The 23,919-nt window shown below is 35.8% G+C and overlaps 1 protein-coding gene across 1 annotated transcript in view; it reads left to right on the top strand.

Moving 5' to 3' along the window:
* Positions 1 to 931: 931 nt before the first annotated feature.
* LOC121411058 overlaps positions 932 to 23,919 on the top strand; it is a 48,316-nt gene continuing 25,328 nt past the window's right edge. The window contains exons 1-2 of the mRNA XM_041603541.1: positions 932 to 1,228; positions 23,592 to 23,642. Coding sequence (XP_041459475.1) covers positions 1,159 to 1,228; positions 23,592 to 23,642 — 121 coding nt within the window. The 5' untranslated portion in view covers positions 932 to 1,158. The remainder of the gene's footprint in view (positions 1,229 to 23,591; positions 23,643 to 23,919) is intronic.

Here is a 23,919-nt window from a genome sequence, read left to right as displayed (position 1 = left end):
TTTGATGAAAGTTTGCCGTTCTAACACAAGTGTGTGGGGACACACTTGTGGGGAGCTTTTGAAAGCGAGGAATCTTTTTTTATTTCTTTCTTTTTTGTTTTGCTTGTCAAATTTGTCGTGGACGAAATGACCTTCAATAATAGGTGAAAAGCGAAAACTCTGTTTCCCTGTCAAATTTTCCGTGAACAAAATTACCTTAAAGTTTTTGTGAAAAGCCTTTTTATTTGGCTTGTCAAATTTTCCTCTGGTAATGTGCCTCCTCTTTTTGAAAATCCTGGATCCGCCCCTGCACAGCAGGCACACCCATCCTAGCAGGAATAGCATGGATTTTAGTAAATCGGGGGCACTGTTTTGCTTAAGGGAAAAGGGGGCTTTTGCTCCTTATGGGTCCCTAACTCCGTGAGATGAAACTTCATTGAAAAAATCAAACACACACAAAGAAATAGGGAAAGGGAAAAAAGAGGAAAAATAGGGGGCGGGCCGGATTTGCCCCCATGGATCCGCCAGTGATGACATGTAATGGCAAGAATTACAAAACTATTATTGAAAAGAAAATCGTGTATATAAGAAATATGTCGATAATATATTTTGTATGCAAGTATCCGCGTCTGTTAACCCGATTCTCAAATTAAGTTCAAACATAATGTGCATTTGACAGATAAAGATTTTTTTTAATCATCTTTACAAAAGAAGCAAGAAACATGTCAAACATGAAAGTAATCATGTTCCGGAAAATCATCATCATTGCACTACAGACTTCGTGTATATTATCAATGTCTCATGTGAAAAGGGATATAAAGAGAGGAAGAGGTTGAATCTTAATGACGTCACATCAGCGTCACACTCCCTTACAAGTATCAACCAATTAGAATGGAGATTGCGAGACAGTGGAAGAGTTAAAACCAGTTATGAGATGAAATCCGACATTACAAGCAGACTGGTTCCGAGACGGAGTCGCATCGCTATAAGCTTCCAACATCAGCTTACCTGGTTCTTACATTTTTATTCTTCTTTTTGATCGTCACAGGAAAAAACATTTCAACGATTTGATAGTTGAATTCGAAGAGAAAAGGAAAGGCCGAAACCTCGAGAAAAGTGTTGAACACTCTGGGTGACCCCTTTTTAGAGACAAAGAGTGAAAGTGAAAAGGAGGACAAAATGTCACCGGATTTCAGATACATTTTTCTCACCCTCGTTTTGGTAGTCCTTGTTTCACATACCGCATGTGGTAAGTTTTATTTTCTGTCTCTAAATAAATTATTTGGAATCTCATCCCACTCGGCAATCATATAAACTATAAGAAAACATGTTGTTGATGGCCATTTTTATACAAAATAATTTGTGTTGATGCACTTTATTGTACTATAAAGTATTTTGATACTGAGGTATTCCAGCGCAAGATTTTAAGAAATGGATACAGGCATTGCGACTGATCCCATCGTTGTATGTTTTATAGAAGCAAACATGGTAAATGGCTGTATCCAGCATTAGATTGGTGATTAAATTCTTTTTATGAAGCATGTGCTGCGTATTAAAGTACCAATTCCATGTTTATGGATCCATCGAAGGTTAAAGATCCCCTTCTATCTTGAAATTAGGGTTGATTTGTGTTTATGAGTGGGTGGGATGAAGTAAATCGTGAGTTATATGTTGGTATTCGAAAATTAATAATTATCTTCGTAATCGTTTAACATTATCTAAATATTTTCTATGATATATAAGAAATAATATCTCATTGGCAAAGGGCTTTCCATGAAAAGAGCTATAAAATTGATATTTACGATGGAATATATCTTTTAAATGATTCTCTATAGGCTTACCATTATCACTGAATGTAACTTAAACATGTTATTATCGCAATATCTCAACTCTGGTTCGAAATCAAGTTGTGCCCCTGTGCCTAATTAGTTTAGGCATCATTACAAATTTCATACCTGTTCTAATGGCTTGGACCAAAAGTCATCAGTCTGACATTCATAGCAGTATACCCGCTAAACCACATTTAGCTATACGCTACACCCTTTTAAATGGGGCAGATTGCCATGGTAGTAATCTGTCTGTTCTGAAACACCATGGAATGGATACATTTGCTCCGGCGACAGTTATTCTGATGAAAAATCTGCACGTTTAGCCAAACATAAAACCAACCTCCACTATTAAATAAATCCTTATCCTTACATTATTACCAAAAACTCTATTACAATCCCAACTCTTACACTATGCCCTGTAAAATCTTATAAAGACCTGATCAAACGTCGTGTCACCTTCATACAATGTACCGCTATTTTGAAGCTCGTTGGAGTGTCAGATTTGTGATAGCAACACCGAAGAAATTGGGAAGTTTGTGTATGAAATAATGTAATCGTCTGTTAATTTTGTACTTGACATCACTGTGAGAATATTCTGAAATTTGGGAATTAGTGACACTTGGGAGTTTTAGCAACCACTACGCAGACATTGTCTTGAACATAGAGAACCTGTTGCCAATGGTTCTTCATGACAAAGCAGTCTGTGTCGAAAATTGCTGAATGAAAACTATGGACAAATGACATTATGCCATATTCTGTCAGCTTTGAATCTCAGGACGATCTGTGTTCCCATCAGTTCACCAATTTTCGGCAAAGACCTCTTTGCTCATGATTGAGTTCTGACGGGCATTTTTGATGTATTTACTATGTTTTATAGAGAAATTCCCCGTATAGCAATTGTGAGAACTCGCCATTGTCACATCAACGAAAGCGATTGCAAACCGGAGGACGACTGATCGTATATTTCATTTCTGTGATAACATTTGGTCGGTCTGAGGTTGGATTTGCCGTTGTGACTGTGTCCTGATATTCCACAAAGAGTCAGAAAAATACCAGACTAGGGTAATCACTAATATTAAACACTGTTGTGAAATGAAATGAAGAAGAAATGAAGGGTGAACAGAAAAAGACGGAGAAGAAATGGAAAAAAGAAGAAAGTTAAACGAGGAAAAGGATCAAACCGAAAAGGGAAAAATATGGAAGAAGAACACTAATCAATAACGGTGATCTTACAAATTATAAGAGTACTTCGTCCGTTGGTGAAGGACATTGAGGTGCAATAAAGTCATTATTATTTGATACGTAATTATTTTAAGAATTGATGAATATGGTTAATACAATCTTCACCCCTCTTCACCTCTTATTTTCACACATTGAATTCCGCGATTAAATCGGCAAATTTTAAGGTCGTTGTTAATGTCTTGGTGATATTGGGGAATGAAGCCACGCGATACTTATGTCTTGGGAGGCGTAAGAAGAATCAAACAAGAAGAAAAACAAATAGTCATTTAACATTTTGACCCTGGAAGATTACCATAAATTATTATAATTATGTCAGTTAAAGCACATGACCTTACGGGATGTATGATTTGAGCTTTGAACAGTTACGATGTGTCAATTTTACACATTCCTAAAATTGTTTCAAAATGGGGGAAGCTAGTTTTGATTTTTGCGGTCCCAAATTATAAAATAGTTTACCAATTCACCTTCGATCATGTACTTCTGTTGAATGTTTTAAAAGAAATTTGAAAACATACTTATTTTTGTTGTAGTGTAACTGTAATATTGGAGAGCAATTTGTACAAAGCGCATATAGAGCAATTTCAATTGATCATGCGCTATATAAGTACCAATTTATTGAGATATTAAATCTTCCTTTCACTTCCAAACGAACGAAAACAATCTTTGAGAGTCTGAATTTAGTATGCTGTAGAAGCTGTGATTTTTCTTGAGTGATTCTTGCTATTATTTTGATGTCTTCTGTTTGTGATTTCAACTGATAAGAATAGAGAGATGAAAGCAGAAATCAATCAGTCAGTGCATATATAACAATGGTTTACCTGTGTTCGATTTTTAAAGCAAGATAATTTCAACAATTTTCTTTAAGGGATCGATTCAGGTTTTGACTATTTCATTTTACATTTCTTGGATATTTTCATGATTTATATTATTTTAGACAATCTAAATTTCATTTTTCTAATAGCAAGTGATGGGCTAATTATTGACAGGTACCTGATAGATGTGAAAGTGATAACTGATAATGGTACGTCATTTCTTACGAGAAAAAAAATGTTATTATGAACATATAAGTTGTTTGTTGTGATTGAATTTCAATAAAGGTATTGATTAAAAATAATACAAATGGTTTTAAGTCTAACAAAAATACAGAGAAAATGAATTCATTCGAGTCATTCTTGTAACACTTATATTTCAAATCGAGACAGCTCTACACCTTTTCAATGAATCAGTTGTCTTTTTGCAATCATCATTATTGTAAAACAATCGTGAAACGTAAAATTCTTCATGAAGACGGGAGAATCGAACTAAACTTGATATAATGACCAAGATTATGCATTTCAATATACTCAAATTACACTCTCAAGCAGCTTTACCAAAAACTTTCGCCCCCAAGATTTTTAAGCCCCTTGCATGATAATGGCGCTTCATGTTAATGATAGAACGTCTCCTCTCATCTCCGTTTCTGAAGCCCAATTGTAAGACATCACTAGGTATCTCAATCTGAAATTGCACTTGACAGAGACCATGTGATGGGTGGCCATTTAATATCATCCTGTATATGCAAATCCACACTTCCTCTTTGATTGTGTCATTCTGTACCCATCCTGTCGTATTTACCATCCTTACTCGTATCAACTCTCTTAGGACCTATAATCGATACATCGCCTCATTCATCCGGTAACACCAATACCCCATGCCAGGAGGAGATGCAACTCAAAATAGCCAGTCGGCACATTTCTTAAATATCGATGAGAAAACAAAAAAGGTCATAACTATATTTCAAGAGTCCTCCGAGTTTGGGAGACGTTGGTGAACGCCCGCACGCTAGCCATGACTACTTCAATCTTCAGAATTGCAAAATAATTAAATTCTGGGGCCAAAATCTGCGGAAAAGGCTGTGCACGGCAGAACATTAGAATGATGACTGACAGGAGAACCCTTATGGTGGAGGAGATGAAAAATGAAATAATTCAAACTGCCAATTATTGATAAATTGAGACAAGACCGTTTGATATTTCCATACTGACATGTCGTCTTTTCTCGTCAGAGCAATTCATCAATTTTCACGCTCAAAACACATTTCTCAGCTACTTTAAAAAAAATATAAAAATCCCGGAAGGAGAATAAGAAACTGACATAAATTTCCATGAAAGTTTGTTCAAAATCATCAACAAACCAGTCAAAGGGTAAATGATAAATCAATTTCAATTGACTCACATCGAAATAAGAGAAATATACATGAATTTTTGTCCTGCCATTTAAATTTCATGCAAGTTCTATATTCTCATTAATTATATACGCCGACATTAAATTGTATGATTTAATTGGAACCTTTCATTTTGCTTATTTGCCAATTAGAAAGCAATCATATAACGAGCCCATCCTAAAGAATAGACGACCTTGCACAGTCTACAATTAGCAGTTTCCATATACTGTAGAGACGGATGTAACGTTCATACACACGGTAAAAAATGAGATTTGAAAAAAAATGGAATCGCGAATCGGGATTCTTTTTTTTCGCGTGTGTGGACATAAATATTTTCAGAACTCTCGCGATTCAAAATGCAGTTCTAGTTGCGTTTTTTTTTAATAATCGCGATTATTTGCTGACTAATTTGTCTGTGAATACTCTTGCGATTTTAAAATCGATCTTTTCTATCCCCGATGCACAGATAAATCTTGTTTTGTTATTTTCTTGTAGCTTTCAGCATATAAAAACGGATCGTTTTTCACGTTTGTGACACATTTATTTCCCACTTTCCTGGAATCATTAAAAATTGCCTCTAGGGAATATTTCTAGGGATACTTCAAACTACTTGAATAATATTATATTGATAGATTTTTAAATTCAATATGACTGGATCTCGATAATACCAATCCAATTTTCAGCTTCAAAGTTACATCAGAAATTAGCTTTAATATTTCTTAAAATATTTTCTAAAATAGGCAGTCAGTAACATTTTTAATGAACTGAATGCATATAATTGATATTCTGAAGAGAAACACCATACCCATGTATACATGTGCATATGCCCCCCCCCCCCCCTCTGTTCATACACTAGCACACAACACGTACAATAACTGCTCCATTTTTTTACATTCCTTTCGTCTAAGTATGATTGAAAGAGTTTAAGTAAGCTTTACTTCATTTAAACGATAAATATAAAATATAAATCCCTAATCGATTTGGTCCACTTTAAGAACTTCCCATCAATAACTTCTTACTAATCTTAAAAGCATAATTATGGCCATATCTTTGAATTAAAGAGAACCACTTTACTTTACCATCGGTATAATCAACCCCATTCAATCTCCAATTTCGTCCTTGCCCTTCTTTCTTCTTATTCTTTCTTTTTGTATCTTCCAATTGACGTCGACCATATCATTTATGGCTATAGTTATTCTCCACGAAATCTAACTTCTCATATTTTCAACGTTTCCTCAGCTTTATTTCTATTGCAGGCCTTCGAATTTTTGTGTGGAGGTTCGGTTACTGAATCGCTTTTGCAATTCACCTTTGCATGAAGGGACCAGCGTTTTAACATGCTTTAATTCTTTGGCCTCTTTTTCACGGCTTACTATAGAAATATAAATGGTTTGTTTGATAAAAATCATACATCATGGCGGCCAAGGCAAATTGTGATGCATTTACATATAGATTAAAGTGAATCAATGAATTAAAATGAAATACATAGCATTGAAATAATTAATACTTATTAAGCGCTAATATCATATAAAATATGTATAATTATGATGCAAATTCATCAATAATTGCAAAGATAACTAATCATTGATACATTAGTAGTTGCAATTGGATAATTGTGAAATAGCAGAAATTGAATTGAATTGAAATTAAACTGAACTAAAGTGAAAGTTAATCAATAAATATGATATAAACACTGATTTTGAAAAGTAGTTAAATTTATATAATAACTTTTGTGGAATCTTGTTTTTCCGTTGGAAATCGCCCTGCATCCGTTGTGTACTCGTTGCATACGTGTTACATACGCTCTATCCATCGAGCATCCGTGCACTGCACGTGATTTCATCCGCGCAAAAAGTTTTAAGCTGCACAAAGACTTTTAAGGCCCGGTCCCACTGGGGGGAAGTTGAATTACGCATGAATTGCGAATACAAATTTCGGTCATTCGTTGTCATCCGCATTAAATTTGGCAAAAAAAAAAAATCCGCTTTAAAATTGCGGATACATAAAAGATGTACAGCGAACAAATTACGATTAAAAGCGGAAATATCACGAATAAAAACGAATTACCTTGCGAATGCTATTTTACGAGGGATATTGCTTGTAAACTTGTGGAATGTATTGCAGACATTGCGAAAATGTAACGAAAGTAATGCGGAAGTATAACACATGTATTGCGGACAAAAATAGGATGCTAAACGATTATTGCGGAAGTATTACGTATGCATAGAGAATGCAATGCGCACGTGGTGCGGAAACAACGGTCACATTGCGAATGTGATACATTTGAATCGAGACCATATAAAAGAAGAGCACTCCACTCTTCAGCGTCATTATCTTTATCAACATTGTAGAAAGTAGCAACATGTCAACAAGAGCCAAATCAAGAGGAAAGAAGAAACAAAAGACAAGCAAAGTTGGAGAGAGGGCTCCGTCACCAGTACCACCTCCTCCACAATCCCCAAGGTCACCGAGTCCACCTCCAGAAGACCTCCCTGGCTTCATTAGGTATGTTCTCAGAGAGAAAGCATCGTCGCCCACAATAAGGTATGGGACATCTTGGGTGTCATTGGGTAAGGGATCTGGATTTGGCCAACCCATAATGTCGCCGTTCTCGAGACCTTGCTTCAGCTCACTTTGGTTGTATATTTGAGCATCTGATGCGGAACCGTTTCCTGATACGTCAGCCCAAAGAACCTTGTAGTCAGAACTGACCAGGGCAACTAAAATGATACTGAAAAAGCCCTTGTAGTTGTAATATTCCGAGCCTGAGTTTGGGGGAGCTTTGCATGCCACATGCTTGCCATCAATCGCGCCGATTGTGTGAGGAAAGTTCCACCTCTGCAACCAGTCATTGGCAATTTCACGCCATTCTTCATCGTTGGTAGGGCAAGTTATCTGTTCATCAAGGTACTCTTCTGATATGGCTGTACATACTTCTCTGACAACTTTGCTGATTGTGTTGTGAGGGACCCTCCAACCGTACTGCATGTCCCTGTATTTTGAACCAGAGTCAAGATGGCGTAGGGTTATGGCCACTTTGAGTCCAGGCTCTAAGTTCGCTCTGAAGTTGGTCTGTGTCTTGAGCAGTCGAGGAGTGAGCCGGTTCACCAGTTCGTCAAACATGTCTGGGGACATTCTCATAAAGTTCTGAAAGGCACGTGGATCTTCGTTACGCAGCTCCACCATCAATCTATCGTACATGCCCAGATGTAGTCTTCTGCCAATATAAGGTCTCACCCAGACAGCTCTTTGATTTCTCCTTCGCTTTCTTTTCCGTATTTGGATCAAACGTTGAACTTGGAAGAGAAGATTGTTATGTTGTTGGATGGCTGCAACTATCAAATGTCCGTGATGATCCATGGCAACATCCTATATTCTACACAACTGTTCTTAAAATGACGGTCAAATTTCATTTTCTGTTACATTTATATAGTAATCTGGGTTTACGATGAATGTTTGCTGTGTACTCGCAAATTGTTCGCGAAACAGTCGTAATACAAACGCACTATTCGTGACCAGTCTGTAAGCATTCTTTATAAATTATCATAGCTTGGTATAAAGTCGTATTAGGCACGCTATGCATTCGTTTCGCATTCTATCCCAGTCCGCTACTTATCCGCAATCCCATGTCCGTTGCGGATATCACAGGATAACTGCGAAAATTCAGCGCATACATTGAGTATGCATTGCGCATATAAACCGGATGATTTCCGCTCCCAGGAGTTTTGGGCAGCCCAAAACTCCTGGGAACGGAAAAATGTGCCTTTGCGGATGATTACGGACATGTGCGGAAAATAACCGTCTTAAAACAGCATACTTTACGAATATTGCGGATGTTTAGCGTCTGTAATCAAATTTTATCCGTAATTTATGCGCAATCCATCCTAAATGTCACTGGGACCGGTCTTTTAGAACGGATGAACTTTCCGCCGTGTACGATGTAAATCATCCGCAACATATACGAGCAACAAACGTCCCATGTATATTATCATCCATTAAACATCCGCTGTATCCTCTCTGCATCCTCTGTGCATCCTCGCAATTCAAGTCTAATTCATATCCACTGCAGCTGAACAACTAAAAGAGGGAGGAAAGATAAGGTACATCGATGGTAGCACGGAAATAGCAGGGACGCGTAAGCGTACGCTTTTCGTATATAAAGCAACCCTTCGGGTCTGCCATCCACTTCCATCCTCTTTCATTCGCTAGGCTTCCGATGAACATCCGTTTAACATCCCTATACCAACGTCCGTTATTTTCCGTTATGTTCACGCAAATTTTTCGCTAAGTTTGTCCATTTCTGGAGCGGATGAAAACGTCCGCTGTGTCCTTTATGAATACGTTTTACGTCCATCGGCCAGTGGGACCAGGCCTAAAATTATGTTATGGTTGGTTGGCCTTTTTCTTTAGATGACACAACTAGTGTCTCAAAATATTTTTTTTTTCTTTAAATGTTACTCAACGCCCTTTCATACCGTAAAAAAATCGTAATTTGAATGATGATTCCAATGAAAATAAGGCTACACTGTAAAAACTGTGGTGTTAAAACTGACACCAATTGGTGTTAATAGAGGACCACAGTCACCACACCATGAGGTGTTAAAATAACACCCAAGATATTGAACATAACACCAAAGAGTGTAAATGTAACAACCATAGGTGTTGTAATAACACCTATAGTTGGAAAACTAACACCACCAATTTAATACCGGTGTAGAATAACTGGTGTGGTCCTCTATGTACACCGGTTAACACCGCTTGTAATGACGAATTTTTAGCACGCGTGGAATCAAACTAGAACATGATTAGAATAACGAATGCTAATCACAATAGCGAATTCAAATTCTACTCTGGAGGTGAATTCCAGTTAAGTTTCATCCAAATTCGGTACTAATTTTGCGTGTGAAAGACTTGACCTCCAAAACATCTTTTTAGGGGGCGGAGCTTACGTGACCTTTTAAGCACTTCCGTAGATAATGCAATTGTCACGCACTCATCGTAGTTTGTATTTGCGATGCAGTGCTTTGATTAGTGACCAGTCACGACCACCTCGAGTCCGTGCGACCGTCTACAACGACTGCGAGTGCTCGCAAGACACCAAGAGATCGATCGTGCAACAACAAGAAAAAGGTGTTTCAGGCGGTCGTAAACTGGTCGGACGTCAATTGTGAAAGGGGCTGGACGGTCGCATACATGCAGATGCAACGGTAGTGGAATGTTGTAAGCCGTAATTTCGATCGGTCTTGCAACACTCTTATATTATAGCTCCCAGTCGCAAGACTGGTCTCTGTAGGTCTCTAGCACATGTGCAAGTGTTGTACGACCTCCAGTCGACTAAATGCAACTATACTTAGTTGTGCGACCTCTCGCACCAAGTCGTACAACGTTGAACAACAGTCACACGATGATCGCTCGACCGACGGTACGACCTGATGCGAGTGAATCAATCGTATTTGATCGCGTTTGGATTTTGAACATGTTTCAAAGTTCAGATGCGACCAGTCACGACCACCTAGAGTTCGTGCGATCGTCTACAACGACTGTGAGAGCTCGCAAGACACCAAGGGATCGATCGTGCAACAACAAGAAAAAAGAAAGAAAAAAAACTGTTGCAGGCGGTCGTAAACAGGTCGTACGTCAATCGTGAAAGGGGCTTTAACAAATCACCAAGGACACATACCGCCTTAGCTCGGGAATTCGGATTCAAATTACAGTTTTCGAGCGAGCGTGTGAAATGTCCGATGATTCTAAAGACGAATTGAATTCATCATTACAACATCTTACAACAGTCTTCTCGCTTATATATTATCGCACCCAGTCGCAAGACTGGTCTCTGTCCATGTAGGTCGCTAGCACATGTGCAAGTGTTGTACGACCTCCAGTCGACTAAATGCAACTATACTTAGTTGTGCGACCTCTCGCACCAAGTCGTACAACGTTGAACAACAGTCACACGATGATCGCTCGACCGACGGTACGACCTGATGCGAGTGAATCAATCGTATTTGATCGCGTTTGGATTTTGAACATGTTTCAAAGTTCAGATGCGACCAGTCACGACCACCTAGAGTTCGTGCGATCGTCTACAACGACTGCGAGTGCTCGCAAGACACCAAGAGGTCGATCGTGCAACAACAAGAAAAAAACTGTTGCAGGCGGTCGTAAACTGGTCGTACGTCAGTTGTGAAAGGGGCTTTAAGCATCGTCATCAGAATCTTTGTAAAAAAAAAAGAAAAAGAAACGTTGTGCGATAGAAGAAGTCGTGTTTTCGGAATGTAAAGTGACTTAAAGTAAAATTGATAGTTGCTTACACCCGTCATTGGTATCAGGCGTGGGATAACCGTAATAAAGACAAAATACTCCGCTTGTTGTCTGTCTACAAAGCTGCAATTAATCATAATGAATGTCAACAGTATCATCATCAAGTCTGCGTAAGGATTGTTTCATATAGTGAACCCTCACAAAGTATGAACATTGACCACGTTGACTTCTAATCCTACAAGTATATGAAAAAATGAACACGTATGCCTTTTTTTAGTATTGTCTGTCTCGAAATGTTATAATGGATAGACGTAGATTCCGATAGACTCAAAACATGTTCGGGAAACTCTCGGGATACCAACTCGACATTTTAGAGTTCTCTTCTTCCGAACACGATGATAACGTCTGATAATCACTATGAAACCTAAAACTTAAGAAAGAAATGGAGAATAATTTGAGAATCATATTTTTGGATTATTTATCTTATTTCCAGATGTATTTGGTCTAGAACCACACGCACGTTTATTTGCATTTGCAATCTTTCCTCTTCAACAACAAACCAAGCACTCAGCATTTCCACATTTTGTTTATTGTACTTCATTCTCTTACCCTATAATACCAGTATCTCATTCTCGCCCTCCCTCGTTTAAATCTCTCACTGCCTCTCATCTTCCTTCTCGTTTCCTACATTACTCTCCCCCCTTCTCTTTCTCTCGTGAACATGAAACTTGTTCCGTATAATCATTGATCTTCCTAGCTTCCATTTGTTTGGATACAACTATATAGATGAATGACGAAGTATTACCTCCCCTTCATTATCTTATTGTCTATTTACTATCCATTGATATGTGCTCTACATACACTCCTCGTACCTATCAATCTCTTAAAACGTCCATTTCATATCGATTATTACATTTTCACATATATTTTTAATTTCCTGCTGAGCCAATATTAGAACAGCAATTATTTCATATTGTTTGTTTTTCTGGGGAAATCCATAGCAGAACACACGAATATCAGTACATCATCCGGATATCTCATATCAGTTCTTAGTTCTTGCTATAATCCAAAACCAATGTGTTAAGACGGAATAAACCACTTGTTTTCATTGATACCGGCTGCCATGCCCGAAATATCTCCAACTGATATAGGAGTACTAGATTATTCTCTAAGGAAAATCTATTGAACTGCTGTACTTTTCACAAGTACCATTGATCTACATAAAGAAAAAAAAATCGACCCATACTATTACCTGATATTTCAAAAGGCAGTTAGTTATTCCTGAAAATTTAGAGGGATAGGCGGACGTGGCAGATCTTATTTTTCAGAATTTGTAATAGGGTTACTGAAATACCATATTATTACTAAAGGTGACGATCTCCAGATCTCCATGACCCATTTTGTCTTTCTTTAATTAATATCTGTTAACTACTAGGACTCGAAATATTCCAAGCTCAGTTCAGTTTTATTATTATCTTTGCCGCGGAAGGCTTGGTCTTGTGATTTGATCCCTGATGGCGGCTAGTCATGCTTAGATACTGAGTGATGAATATTTTACGTAATTGTTTAATGTAGATTTATTCTGTTTTTCTGATTGAGTTTACGTGTGCCCTCAATTGGTCGCATATGTTCCAATTTTCGTCCTATAATGAAATAATTTAACGTAGTTATTTTGATAATATTTCAAACTCGTTTTATGTGGTCTTCTTCTTTTGTTTTGTTTTATTTTTTGTAAATAATAAGTGTCATCTTTTATATTAGGATATTTAATAACAAATGAGAAAAGTTTCATGTTTAGCATATTAGTTTAACAAACCTATAAATGCATTCTTTTCCAGGTATTTCATGGTCACCTAGAATGAAATATGGAAGGAATTATCCGATTTTTGAAGAACGATCAGAAAGAGGCATGTCGTGAGCTAGTTTTCCTCTTATCAACTCCACGCACGTCACAATGGTCCACCTTATAATTTCTGTCATTCGTCATTTATTGATGATGCACTTTGTGGTGTCAACAGAACATTCATCAGAACAAGAATAAATACCGTATTTGCGCAAAATCGTGTACATATTTCTTTTTATTCATTTCTATTTTGCTTGGGGATATATGATTTCACCACCCTATATCAATTTTAAATTTCGTATTTGGATGTTCTGATTTAGGCACAGTACACCTGTCCACATCATCATAACACTCTTTCCATTCTTTGTTGAGGAGGATTCGTTAAAAGCGCATCCTATCTCACATCGATTTTAACTGCATTGTTATAGCAGATAACTGGTCAGCAGATCGTGATTTCAAGTGCATTGTCACTGATCATAGCTTTATTTTAATGTTTAACAGGTTCAGTTTCGGTTTGGCAGTTCATCTGCCACTATGATCCTTCAAAAATGTGTCTAGGAATTAATAACTTCGTTAGTTTTCTTCGCCACTATTTTATGATGAAAGAACACATTCATCATAAGAAGCATACAAATGTGACATTATTGGCCTTCCACACTGTTAGAAAATTTATCCTTAAACTAAAAGAAGTTCCTGCAGCAGAGTCTCGAGAACACCTGTAATCTTACCAGATTGCGTAATCTTACAGGAAATTGGTATTTGGTGTGTGTAATCTTACAAATTTCCTTAAATAAAACACTCTTTTCCCCTTTTTCTAACAGACCTGTTCTGTTAAATTGCAGAAAAATTCCTGTTTCATGAATTTAAAGAATGATTCTGGTATTGCTTTCTGCAAAATCTTCTTTTATTTTTCTGTAAAATCAAGGTTTTTTTAACAGTGCATACAGAGTTAGACCGTGACCTAGGCTAAATGGGATCCAAGGAGACGGGTCCCTGTATTTCATGAACACGGATTGGACGTTTTGTCCGAACAATGTCATGAACAAAATACAGAGGGATTCGACAGCATTCCCATATGCACGGAAGCAGTATTGGATTGGGCTCATTTTCCCACCCTTTTTCAGCTTCTGCTCTCTTGAGGGTTCCCTTCTGAATATTAAAGTCCAGGCTGCATGCGTCGAAGTGAACAATAAGTCATTGGTGTCCAGGTTGAAAATGTCCAAAATACATCCAAATACATAGTGAAGGGGAAGCACCTTGAAACTATAGTCATGACTTGTACAATAAGGATCTTTAATTTTGAGGAAGGTCCAAAAGGACTGACGAACTGCTTCTCATACTCACTGTGTGTAAGTGTAATGTAGTCTAGTTTTTCTGTCTTGTAAACAATGGTAATCAATGTAGGCACGTGAATTTCATTTTCCTAGATGTCGACACCTTAAACAAAATTTTATTTCATGTAAGTGTGATGATATTTTGTGTGTAGTTAAATGTGCACCTAGGAACCGTGTCTAAAAGAGGGGGGGGGGCACAAGATGCTGGTTTTCGGCAAGGAGACACAGGAAAGCAAGATCCTTGATCTCGTCAAGTTCACTTTAATGAGACTGGAGTAATTAGAAGATCCTCTCGTTGGCCAGAATTCACAGAGGTGGTTTCATTTAAAACCACGGATTTCAAAACCATGGGTTTTAGAAATCATTTTTTGTTCACAACCTTTGTGAATTCGGGCCGTTGAGTCTACTTGGTGAGAATGAGAAGACAAGAATACTATACGTATACACTGTATCTTTCTAGTCCGGATAAAATCGGCATGGCAAGATCCAATCGTTCATCGATTATTATTTAAACTAATTATTACCTTTTTAGGGAATTCAACTCAATCCACGGAGTATTTGGTGCAGCACCACTTCCTTGCCTAAAAAAATTCTTGGATTGTATCGTTGTTTGGAAGTCATTTAGCCTTTTCGTTGGTGGTAATGATGGTAATAAATATAAAAAAGTATTAAATGTCAATTATGAATTTATCTACTTTCAAAGTATAATTCTTAAAGTTTAAAGAGTAGTCAAAGTCTAATTACCCACCGAGGTGATTTGTATATGTATTGGACCTCACAAAATAGTTGAGGCGATATTTTAATATTTTTTATTTATTCATTCATTCATTTTTTATTTTCATTTTATACTTAATACTACTTTTTTTTCTTATTTTTTACGGAGGGGAAGTGTCTCCAACTTCTACTTCGATTTATTCTGTCATATATGACAATCCTAACTGCACTTTATAAGCACATAACTGTCCACGTGTTTGCATGTAGGCCTATACAGAATCACGTGCACAAGACGAAATTTAGCATGGTTCAAGTCAAACAAAACAAGGTGTTGATAGCAACGCATATAACTAATCTGGGTTCCAAAATAAACTGATCAAACTTTACGAGGGCACTGCACAAGTTCCACTCAGTCAAAATGAACAATATTATTACACAGGCTAGTTTCAACGTGGAGGTTGAATGGTTTCAATAATATATAATCTTTACTAAGCACATGTCAATATTTTAGAGATTGGTTCAATCACAGATAGGCTATAGCCCCTCAAATCAATTGGTTTCTTAATCCAAAGTCACAAAATGGCAAAAGAAAAACCGAATGAAAATGGGATAAAACCAGTTTATTGGCTAAATCACAAAGGAGCCACGAGAAGTTTGCCACGCACAGATCCCCGGGCCATGTCCTGGTAAGCGGGCGATAGTCTGAACACATTGTGTATCTGTGTGGGGTGTTCGGGATGCACATTGTTGATGCACACCGTGCTCAGATTATCTTCCACTTACCGGGACATCCCCCCCCCGGACATCCCTTGGGGATCTGTGTGTGGCTGTGTGATTGTTTCAGTCATTTAAAAGTTTGATGTTAATTCATGTATCTTCTTTGTGATTAAGCAATCACTTAAACATGCCCTTGAAGGACATGTCAAAGGAAATTGTTTAATCCCAACTAATTTTCATCGGTCTGTCTTTTGCCAGTTTGCGACTTACAGCCTGTCTGTGATTGAACCAATCTCTGAATTATTGACATGTGCTTAGTGAAGATTATAGATTATTGATTATTGAAAAATATTTTTCACTTTTACACAGTGGAATTTGTGCAATGCCCTTGCAGAGTTTGATCACTTTCTTTTGGAACCCAGTTTATTTCTTTGTATGTTATCATAGACGTCAAATATTTCAGTTTCCTTTGATCTGATGATAAAGGAGATTACATGTTAAAAAAACACTTGAGAATGCCAACAGTTTCCTTTTCTTAATTGTAAGAAAAGTAGTTATTCTCATTTTTGTCTTTTTCCATCCTACTTGACTGATGTATTTGATGTACGATTTTTTAGATATTCCACACTTCCTAAAACACTTGATCCTTCGCATAATTTCTTCAATTTTAAAATGATTGAAAATTCGTATTGCTTTGTTTCACCGTTCTTCCATTTTAATTTGATAGCCCTTACCTGAGTTTCCATTTCTTTCGAGTAAAAAGGTATAATTGAAATACTTTGCGAATGGGATTCAAAATAGCGCTAAAGTGCACTCATCAGACAAGAAATACCTTGACCGAATGAACCGGGATAACATTGAATTAACATTTGACCAAAATCACGTACTCAAGATCTTTGATAATTCCTTTTTATACTGTTCTAACCCAAAGTCTTCCGGAGAACCAGTTAAATGTGATATCAAATCAATCAACCTTCTTTATTAGTAATCATTATAAATCGGATGGAAAAAAAATTCAAGATTTTCAAAATGTTATTGGGTGAAAATTAAATAGCCGATCTTTTGCAAGCTAATATTTTTTTTCCTCATTAAAGAGCAATTACGGTGATATTTTGTTCCATCAACTTTCTGATTAAGAAAATCTGTCAAATCATTGTTATGCTCTGCTAGATTTATTACATATAATGTGTTTAAAAAGTACATGCCAACTACGTGTCAACTACATGTCATTGATGTCATATAATAATGATTATAAACCATGATACGAATCAAAGAAACATCCTCCATTATTCTTTCTGTCATGTTTACTTAATTGCAACAACCGCTTCCTCTAAATCTTTAATTTTGTCATCAATCAATAGACTTTTGATCACAGTATGATCACAGTATGGCTAAATCTATTCCATGTTTATTCAATAGAAGTAAATATAATGGTTACATTATTTTGTTTTCTTTAGTGGTAGTTGGTCCCTATATATTAAAGAAACTGTTTTTATTATTTGATTTATCGTAAGGGGACTTCATACCTCTACACCATATCTAAAAAAAATAATATGCTGAATCTATTAGTTAAAACATTCCTAATTTTATGTTCTATCTGATAATCACATGGAAAGCATCTGGATATTACGCGTAATTTTTACCTTCAACCATAATTTTGTGGGATTCATAAGTTATATTTACATTTACTTTTGATTTTAAGAAAATAGAAGAAGAAAATCAGGAATGATTCAATAAAAGGCATAATTTTAAATGTGAAAATTAAATATACAAACAATGTAAGTTAATGTATGAAATGTTCTGCTTTGTTTGCTGAAAATAGTTAATATAAGAACTTCAAATAACAAAACGTACCGTCATTAGGCAATTATTGCGACTGTATGAGAAAAAAAATTGTCGTATAAAATCTTTTTATTCGAGCTTTAATTGAGAAAATGATCTCGACTTGTTCTTTTGTTATGTATTTGAATTGAGCTCCATATCGCCATCTTCTTTCTTACGTCTAAATGGAAAGCTATAACTTACTCTGTCCTCCTAATTTCCTGCTTGGTTTTTATAACATCCAGATATGTTGATGATTACTTATTTAGATGAGAATGCCATATGCTGTACCTTTACATTCACGCATCCTTAAAGTGCACCAATTTGTCCTTGAATGCAGTCTGAAATATTCTAAAAATATAACATGGATTTTTTTTGGATGTGCATTTGTATTATTACATTACACGGTTTTTTTTTGCACTGTTTTCTTTTCCTTCCTTCATCATTTGATGAAACGGGGCAGAAGTTACGCAGTTGTGACTGTTTATGGAACGGATCTTATGGGTCTTCATCCTCCAAATTGCATGGATTGTTAGCGCTTTTAGTTGTAAATGATCTAGAATTTTATATTCATGAAACTTGGTGAGCCACTTGACTAAATGTGTAAAGCTAAATGCAACAGAATACCTCAAAGTATTTAAAATTATGTTTGATTTGTGTGTTTTAAAGTACTGTATAAGAGAGATTCAACTATTAAAATATTCATCTTAACCCTAAATAATCTAAATAGGATATTACGATATCACTCCTTGTTCTGATATTGTCATGGAAACCAGTAATACAATTGGTTCTTGATATCGAACCCATTGATGTACATTTTCTCAAAAACTCCCTTTCTTCGAGCTTTAAACGATTCATGACCTTTATCTTTTTGAATGGATACGTTAAGGAGAACTGTACCCTCCAAAAAGACTTGAATCCCATTTATCCTGAATCAATAATGCATGCTTCGGACTTGGATGTCTATTTGCTCAAGAATATTTTTGTGATCTTGAGCTGGAATTGGTTGCCACTTGAAAGGAGTAGGTTGTGTTTATCCGCCGAATTTTGGCGCGAACTCAAGCACGTGTTAAAATGTCGAGCCATATTCAAGTGACCTGTCGCCTGCATTTTAGTGTTTTTCTTCTTCTCCCTCGACTCTGTTACTGATTTGCAACATTCATGCTGAACTTCATTAATGGACTTTATGTATTCCCATCAACAAAATTTATTTCATTACATTCATTATACCAACAGTAAATATTTTCATCATTATCAATAACTGAATGTGTATATCTGGGCTCTGTTTTAGACATTGTGGTCATAATTGACAAAATCAATGACTAGGCACATACTCCTACTTAATTGCGTCTTGCAATCAAATAAAAATGGATCTATCACAAAAAGTACAACTTCCTATTTCATATATCTTTTTGATGGAAGGAAATAATTTTGTAACTTTGATTTTGATATGCACTTCCTTTACTTTTTTTTCCAAAATATTAGTTTTATTTCCACTAATCATTTTTCTACCTAAATACCTTATGATTTTACGTCTCTGAGTTTTTATCGTGTGTAATAAATAATTTTCTCTGAAGTTGCTGCCTTACACTGTTCATAAATTACATTGACACTTCTTACTCTTTATGTCAATCTATTTGCTTTATTGCCTTGCATTTTGATGTGCAATATTATGTACTCATAGTTCTTATCTCAAGTTAATCATAATATTTTTTCATATACGCTTTTGGCGTAATGCAAAAATATTTATTTGGTGACATTTGTAATTTGATTTATTAACTTGGATAGACTTATAATCTAATACCTTATGTATGTAGTTTATCAAATCCATGTGAATATGTATATTATTCACTTATTTTTCACTTATTTTATTTTATAACTTAATTTAAATTTGTTTTTAAAAATGTACAAAATATTTAACCCCAGATTATTGCACTACTCATGCAGCTTGCCATAAATTATGTAAATAAGCCTTTAATGTCACCACCACTACTATTTCTACTAGTAGTATACAATAACAACAACAACTACCGCTGCTGCTACTACTTCTACTTCTACTACTGATGCTATTGATTTTGTGTCAGATATTATATTCTGAAGAAAGAATTGCTTGTCTCGGCATGATTATTATCATATTTTCGAAGACTTGTTAATTTTAGTGTCATTGTAAACATGAGCAATCTTCGTTAAACATTATTATTTAAGAAATATTATAGAGACTCTTAACGCGAATGTAAAGAAAAATAGTTTGTATGAATTGATATGCCCATAAGCGGCAATATGAAATCCAATTTTTACATTCTTTGACTGTATTTAAAATTTTGAAATATTGAAAACATGATTTTGATTAGCGATTATCTAAGACCAGATCAGCATGTAGGTACTGTGGATTGGTATGGAAATAAAAATACTTCAGAATAGAAATTGATATTGATGATAATATTCATAATGTTGAAGGTCAATCAATATTTCATGAATAAGAACCGATATCACTTGAAATGATTATTTAGTATTTGTAGCAAATATTTTTACAAGCTAACACTCTAAAAAAAAAGGAATAGTTAATTTAGGTTTTGAAGAGTGTGAATATATAGTGACTGCACTTCGGGGTGCTGATTTGTCTAGTTCAAATACGAACGAGAAATATCAGCACTCCGAAGTGCAGTCACTATACACGCTCTTTAAGAGCTAAATTAGCCCTTCCTGACTCTTCGTACTTCAGAGTGAAAGGACATAATCTTCACATTGGAGGAAAATAATGTAGACTAAAAAAAAACTTGATCAAAAGCGCACGTTTATTTGTGCTAACAAATTAATACCATACATCCGCTCATAATAATTGGCGATAATGGTATATATATACATATATATATTGTATAGCATTTGAAGAAGTTCACCAAGTCCAAACAAGCTTATATACAAAAAGAAATTATTGTATGTAAATGATCAAGTTAAAAATAAATATTTGTTTTATCATTATATATTTCAAGACTCTTATTGGGAAAATGAGCGGATTGTGAATTTCTATTCTTAAATTATTAACTGCATAAAATATTATTGCTATATACTCCTTTTGGGTATTTTTCTATCTGTGATATCTTAATCGTCATCTGATCACTTTCCACGTGATATATGTGGTCATTGGCGCTGCTGCTGGTGTTATGACGATGATATGATTATGTATTATAAGAATTTCTGTCTATAGAGAAAAGATCCCTGACAAGAGATCAGATAAACACTTATAACGTTAGCTCTCCCCCTCTCTCTTACAACATGGTGTTAGGAGGATCCATGCTTAAAATGCATTCGATTCGTATTCCATGCTGTTCTGTACTGCACCCATGGGAACGTTTAATCAATTTGAGGTAGTCATGTAGAATTAAAGTAAAACTTAGACTGGCCTTGTGGGAGCACGTAAAAATGTTGTTAGGAATTGATATATAGTACGCAGGGTTGACAATGATAGTGGGACGTATAGCATTTCTTTTCAAGATCGTGACCTCCAACTGTGCGAGATAATGGTCAGGTGATGCATTCATGGACAATAACTCAATTTACTTTACTTTATCCAACGTTCATAAAACCATGAATCAGATTGGAACAGAGTTCTCTGACCAATTTAAGATGTTTACGATATACCGTGTTCATGTAACCATATAAAACACGTCATAAGAAGCATTGTGGCATTGAATGCAATAAGCAGTTCGACAAAGTTGTTTTTATTTAAGAGGTGGCCTCAAATTGATGTTTATTTAGTGGAACATGATCTACCGAAGATGTTGAAGAATCGATTGGTATTTCAGGATGTTTCTATCATTGCATAGCATGAAATGGTATATAACGGGATAAAACAGGATAAACAAGATGAAGACATGATGGTTAAGATGAATCGAAATGTCGTTGAAAAAATTGATCACCAGTCATTGAAGAAGGATGAAGGTTTTAACATTCCCAAAGCAATTGCATGCTCCTACTGATTCCCTGTCATTACCAGAAAAGACTATTCGATAACCGTGATATGTGCTTGCAAAAAAAATAAAAGATGGGTTACCGAGGATACAATAGCTCGAAACAGGATGGTGTCTTCCTGCAGTGTAGGAGAGATATTATAATCTATGATGACGGTTTTTATTTTCTCTCATCATTGACATTGACGAACGATGCTTTTCGAAGGGATAAAAATGGCCCTTTCCACTTGAGGATGTTGGGTGAACTTTCTCTGACTGTCGCGGCAGTAATCAGACTTTGTAGAATAGTAAAAGGATGATGCGATGTATTACAGAAATGATACATTCTTTAAAGTGTTTTTAACGAGTTGATGATGGGTAGATCTATCAACGGTCATTATAATCCACTGCAACTTCCTTTTCTTCTCCAGTTTGAATGATAGTTGGATCATCTTCTAACGCATTCGGCAAGAAATATGATATGATATTGTCAGAGAGCCTGTTTACAGAAGCATCCGAAAACATTATTTTGTCCACACGCACGGAGCTAAAACACTCTGCATGATTATATGATTCTGTATCCATGTTTATATTTCTTTGTCTGTCTCTTGAATAATACATTATATATATATCATATATATGTGTGTGGGGGTCTATATATATAGGTAATGCATTGCAGTTCCAACAAAATTCATTTTCAAGTATCCTCCAAATTTTCAACGCATACCTCACGTCTTCGGGGATACAAAGCTCACAGTGACAAGATATTGAACAAAATATATGCATTCATAATTATGGTGGTCATGGAAACATGCAGATTAAAAGGCATCACCGTAATAATAAGCATACTTAAAGCGCAGGTTGTAAATATCAATGCATAAGCGAGGATATTATTGATATGTCATAATTACTTGATAATGACATAACCACAATAATGAATATGCATGAGAAGAATAAGATAATCGCCAAAGGCCTATTATGAAACTAATTCACGATCAAAGGGGGTGACAAAGACCTCTTATATCACTCTATCTTAAAATCAAGAGTCAATGTGTACGGAGTAGAGTAAAACGAGAATAATTGACTCTTGGAATTTTTCCTAAAATTATTTAGAAAAATTGTATTCATCCAGCCAAGAGAGATCCCTGCTTAAGCCAAACTTAAAACCTCTGCTATGAGTAATGACTCAAAGCTCATCAAGTTTCCTCTCTTCTGCGGATTTACAACCTCCTCCGAAAAGAACGGTTTTGAGATCATCGATAGAGTGATTGTCTTTGTTGAAGTGCTCAGCTACCGGGAAACCATCGCGGTGTTATATCGGATGGTAGACCTGTGATTATGGAATCTTATCCTAAAGTTAGTACTGGTTTCTTCAATGTATGTTACATCTGGACATTTGCTACAGAGGAAGCAATAAAGAATATTACTTGAATCGCAGTATATATATATATATATATATATATATATTTGTGTGTATGTGTGAGTGCCATGGGATGGGTATATGGATATGTGTAACGAAGAGACAAGCCAAAATCGATGCACCTTTAAAAAAAAAAAAAACGGGGCAAAATTTTCTTTGCATATAGTGCATCTATCCTGTTACAGAAAATCAGTGTTGCATAAACAGTCGATCATAATATTCAACGATATGTTGATTCTTGGATACTAATTTCAAATACTTTGGCTTCATTTGTATTACAGCTAGGGGAAGAAAGTGCCCGCCACAACTAAGTCTATTATGCGCAGGAGGAGGTAAGCTCTTTAATAACTTTCATACAAGTTTTACCAACTTAGCTTTGTAAACACATACATTTAGCAAGAATGGATTAAAGCAATTAAAAAGTGTGTATAGATTTCAAACGTACACTCAGTAGGTATTTTAACTAACTAAACGGGTTAAGTAGAGGAAATAACTAAGAATGTATTTTTCTTCTCTTTCATTGCTCCTTTTAATCCCTTCTACATCCTCTTTTGATATATTTATGATTTCATGACTCTTCGGAAATATTGTCTAAATAATTTACTTCTA

This window comes from Lytechinus variegatus, chromosome 3 (genome assembly GCF_018143015.1).
Source record: "Lytechinus variegatus isolate NC3 chromosome 3, Lvar_3.0, whole genome shotgun sequence".
NCBI lineage: Eukaryota > Metazoa > Echinodermata > Echinoidea > Temnopleuroida > Toxopneustidae > Lytechinus > Lytechinus variegatus.
Note: the sequence above shows the minus strand (reverse complement) of the source record. Positions and strands in the feature narration are given on the sequence as shown.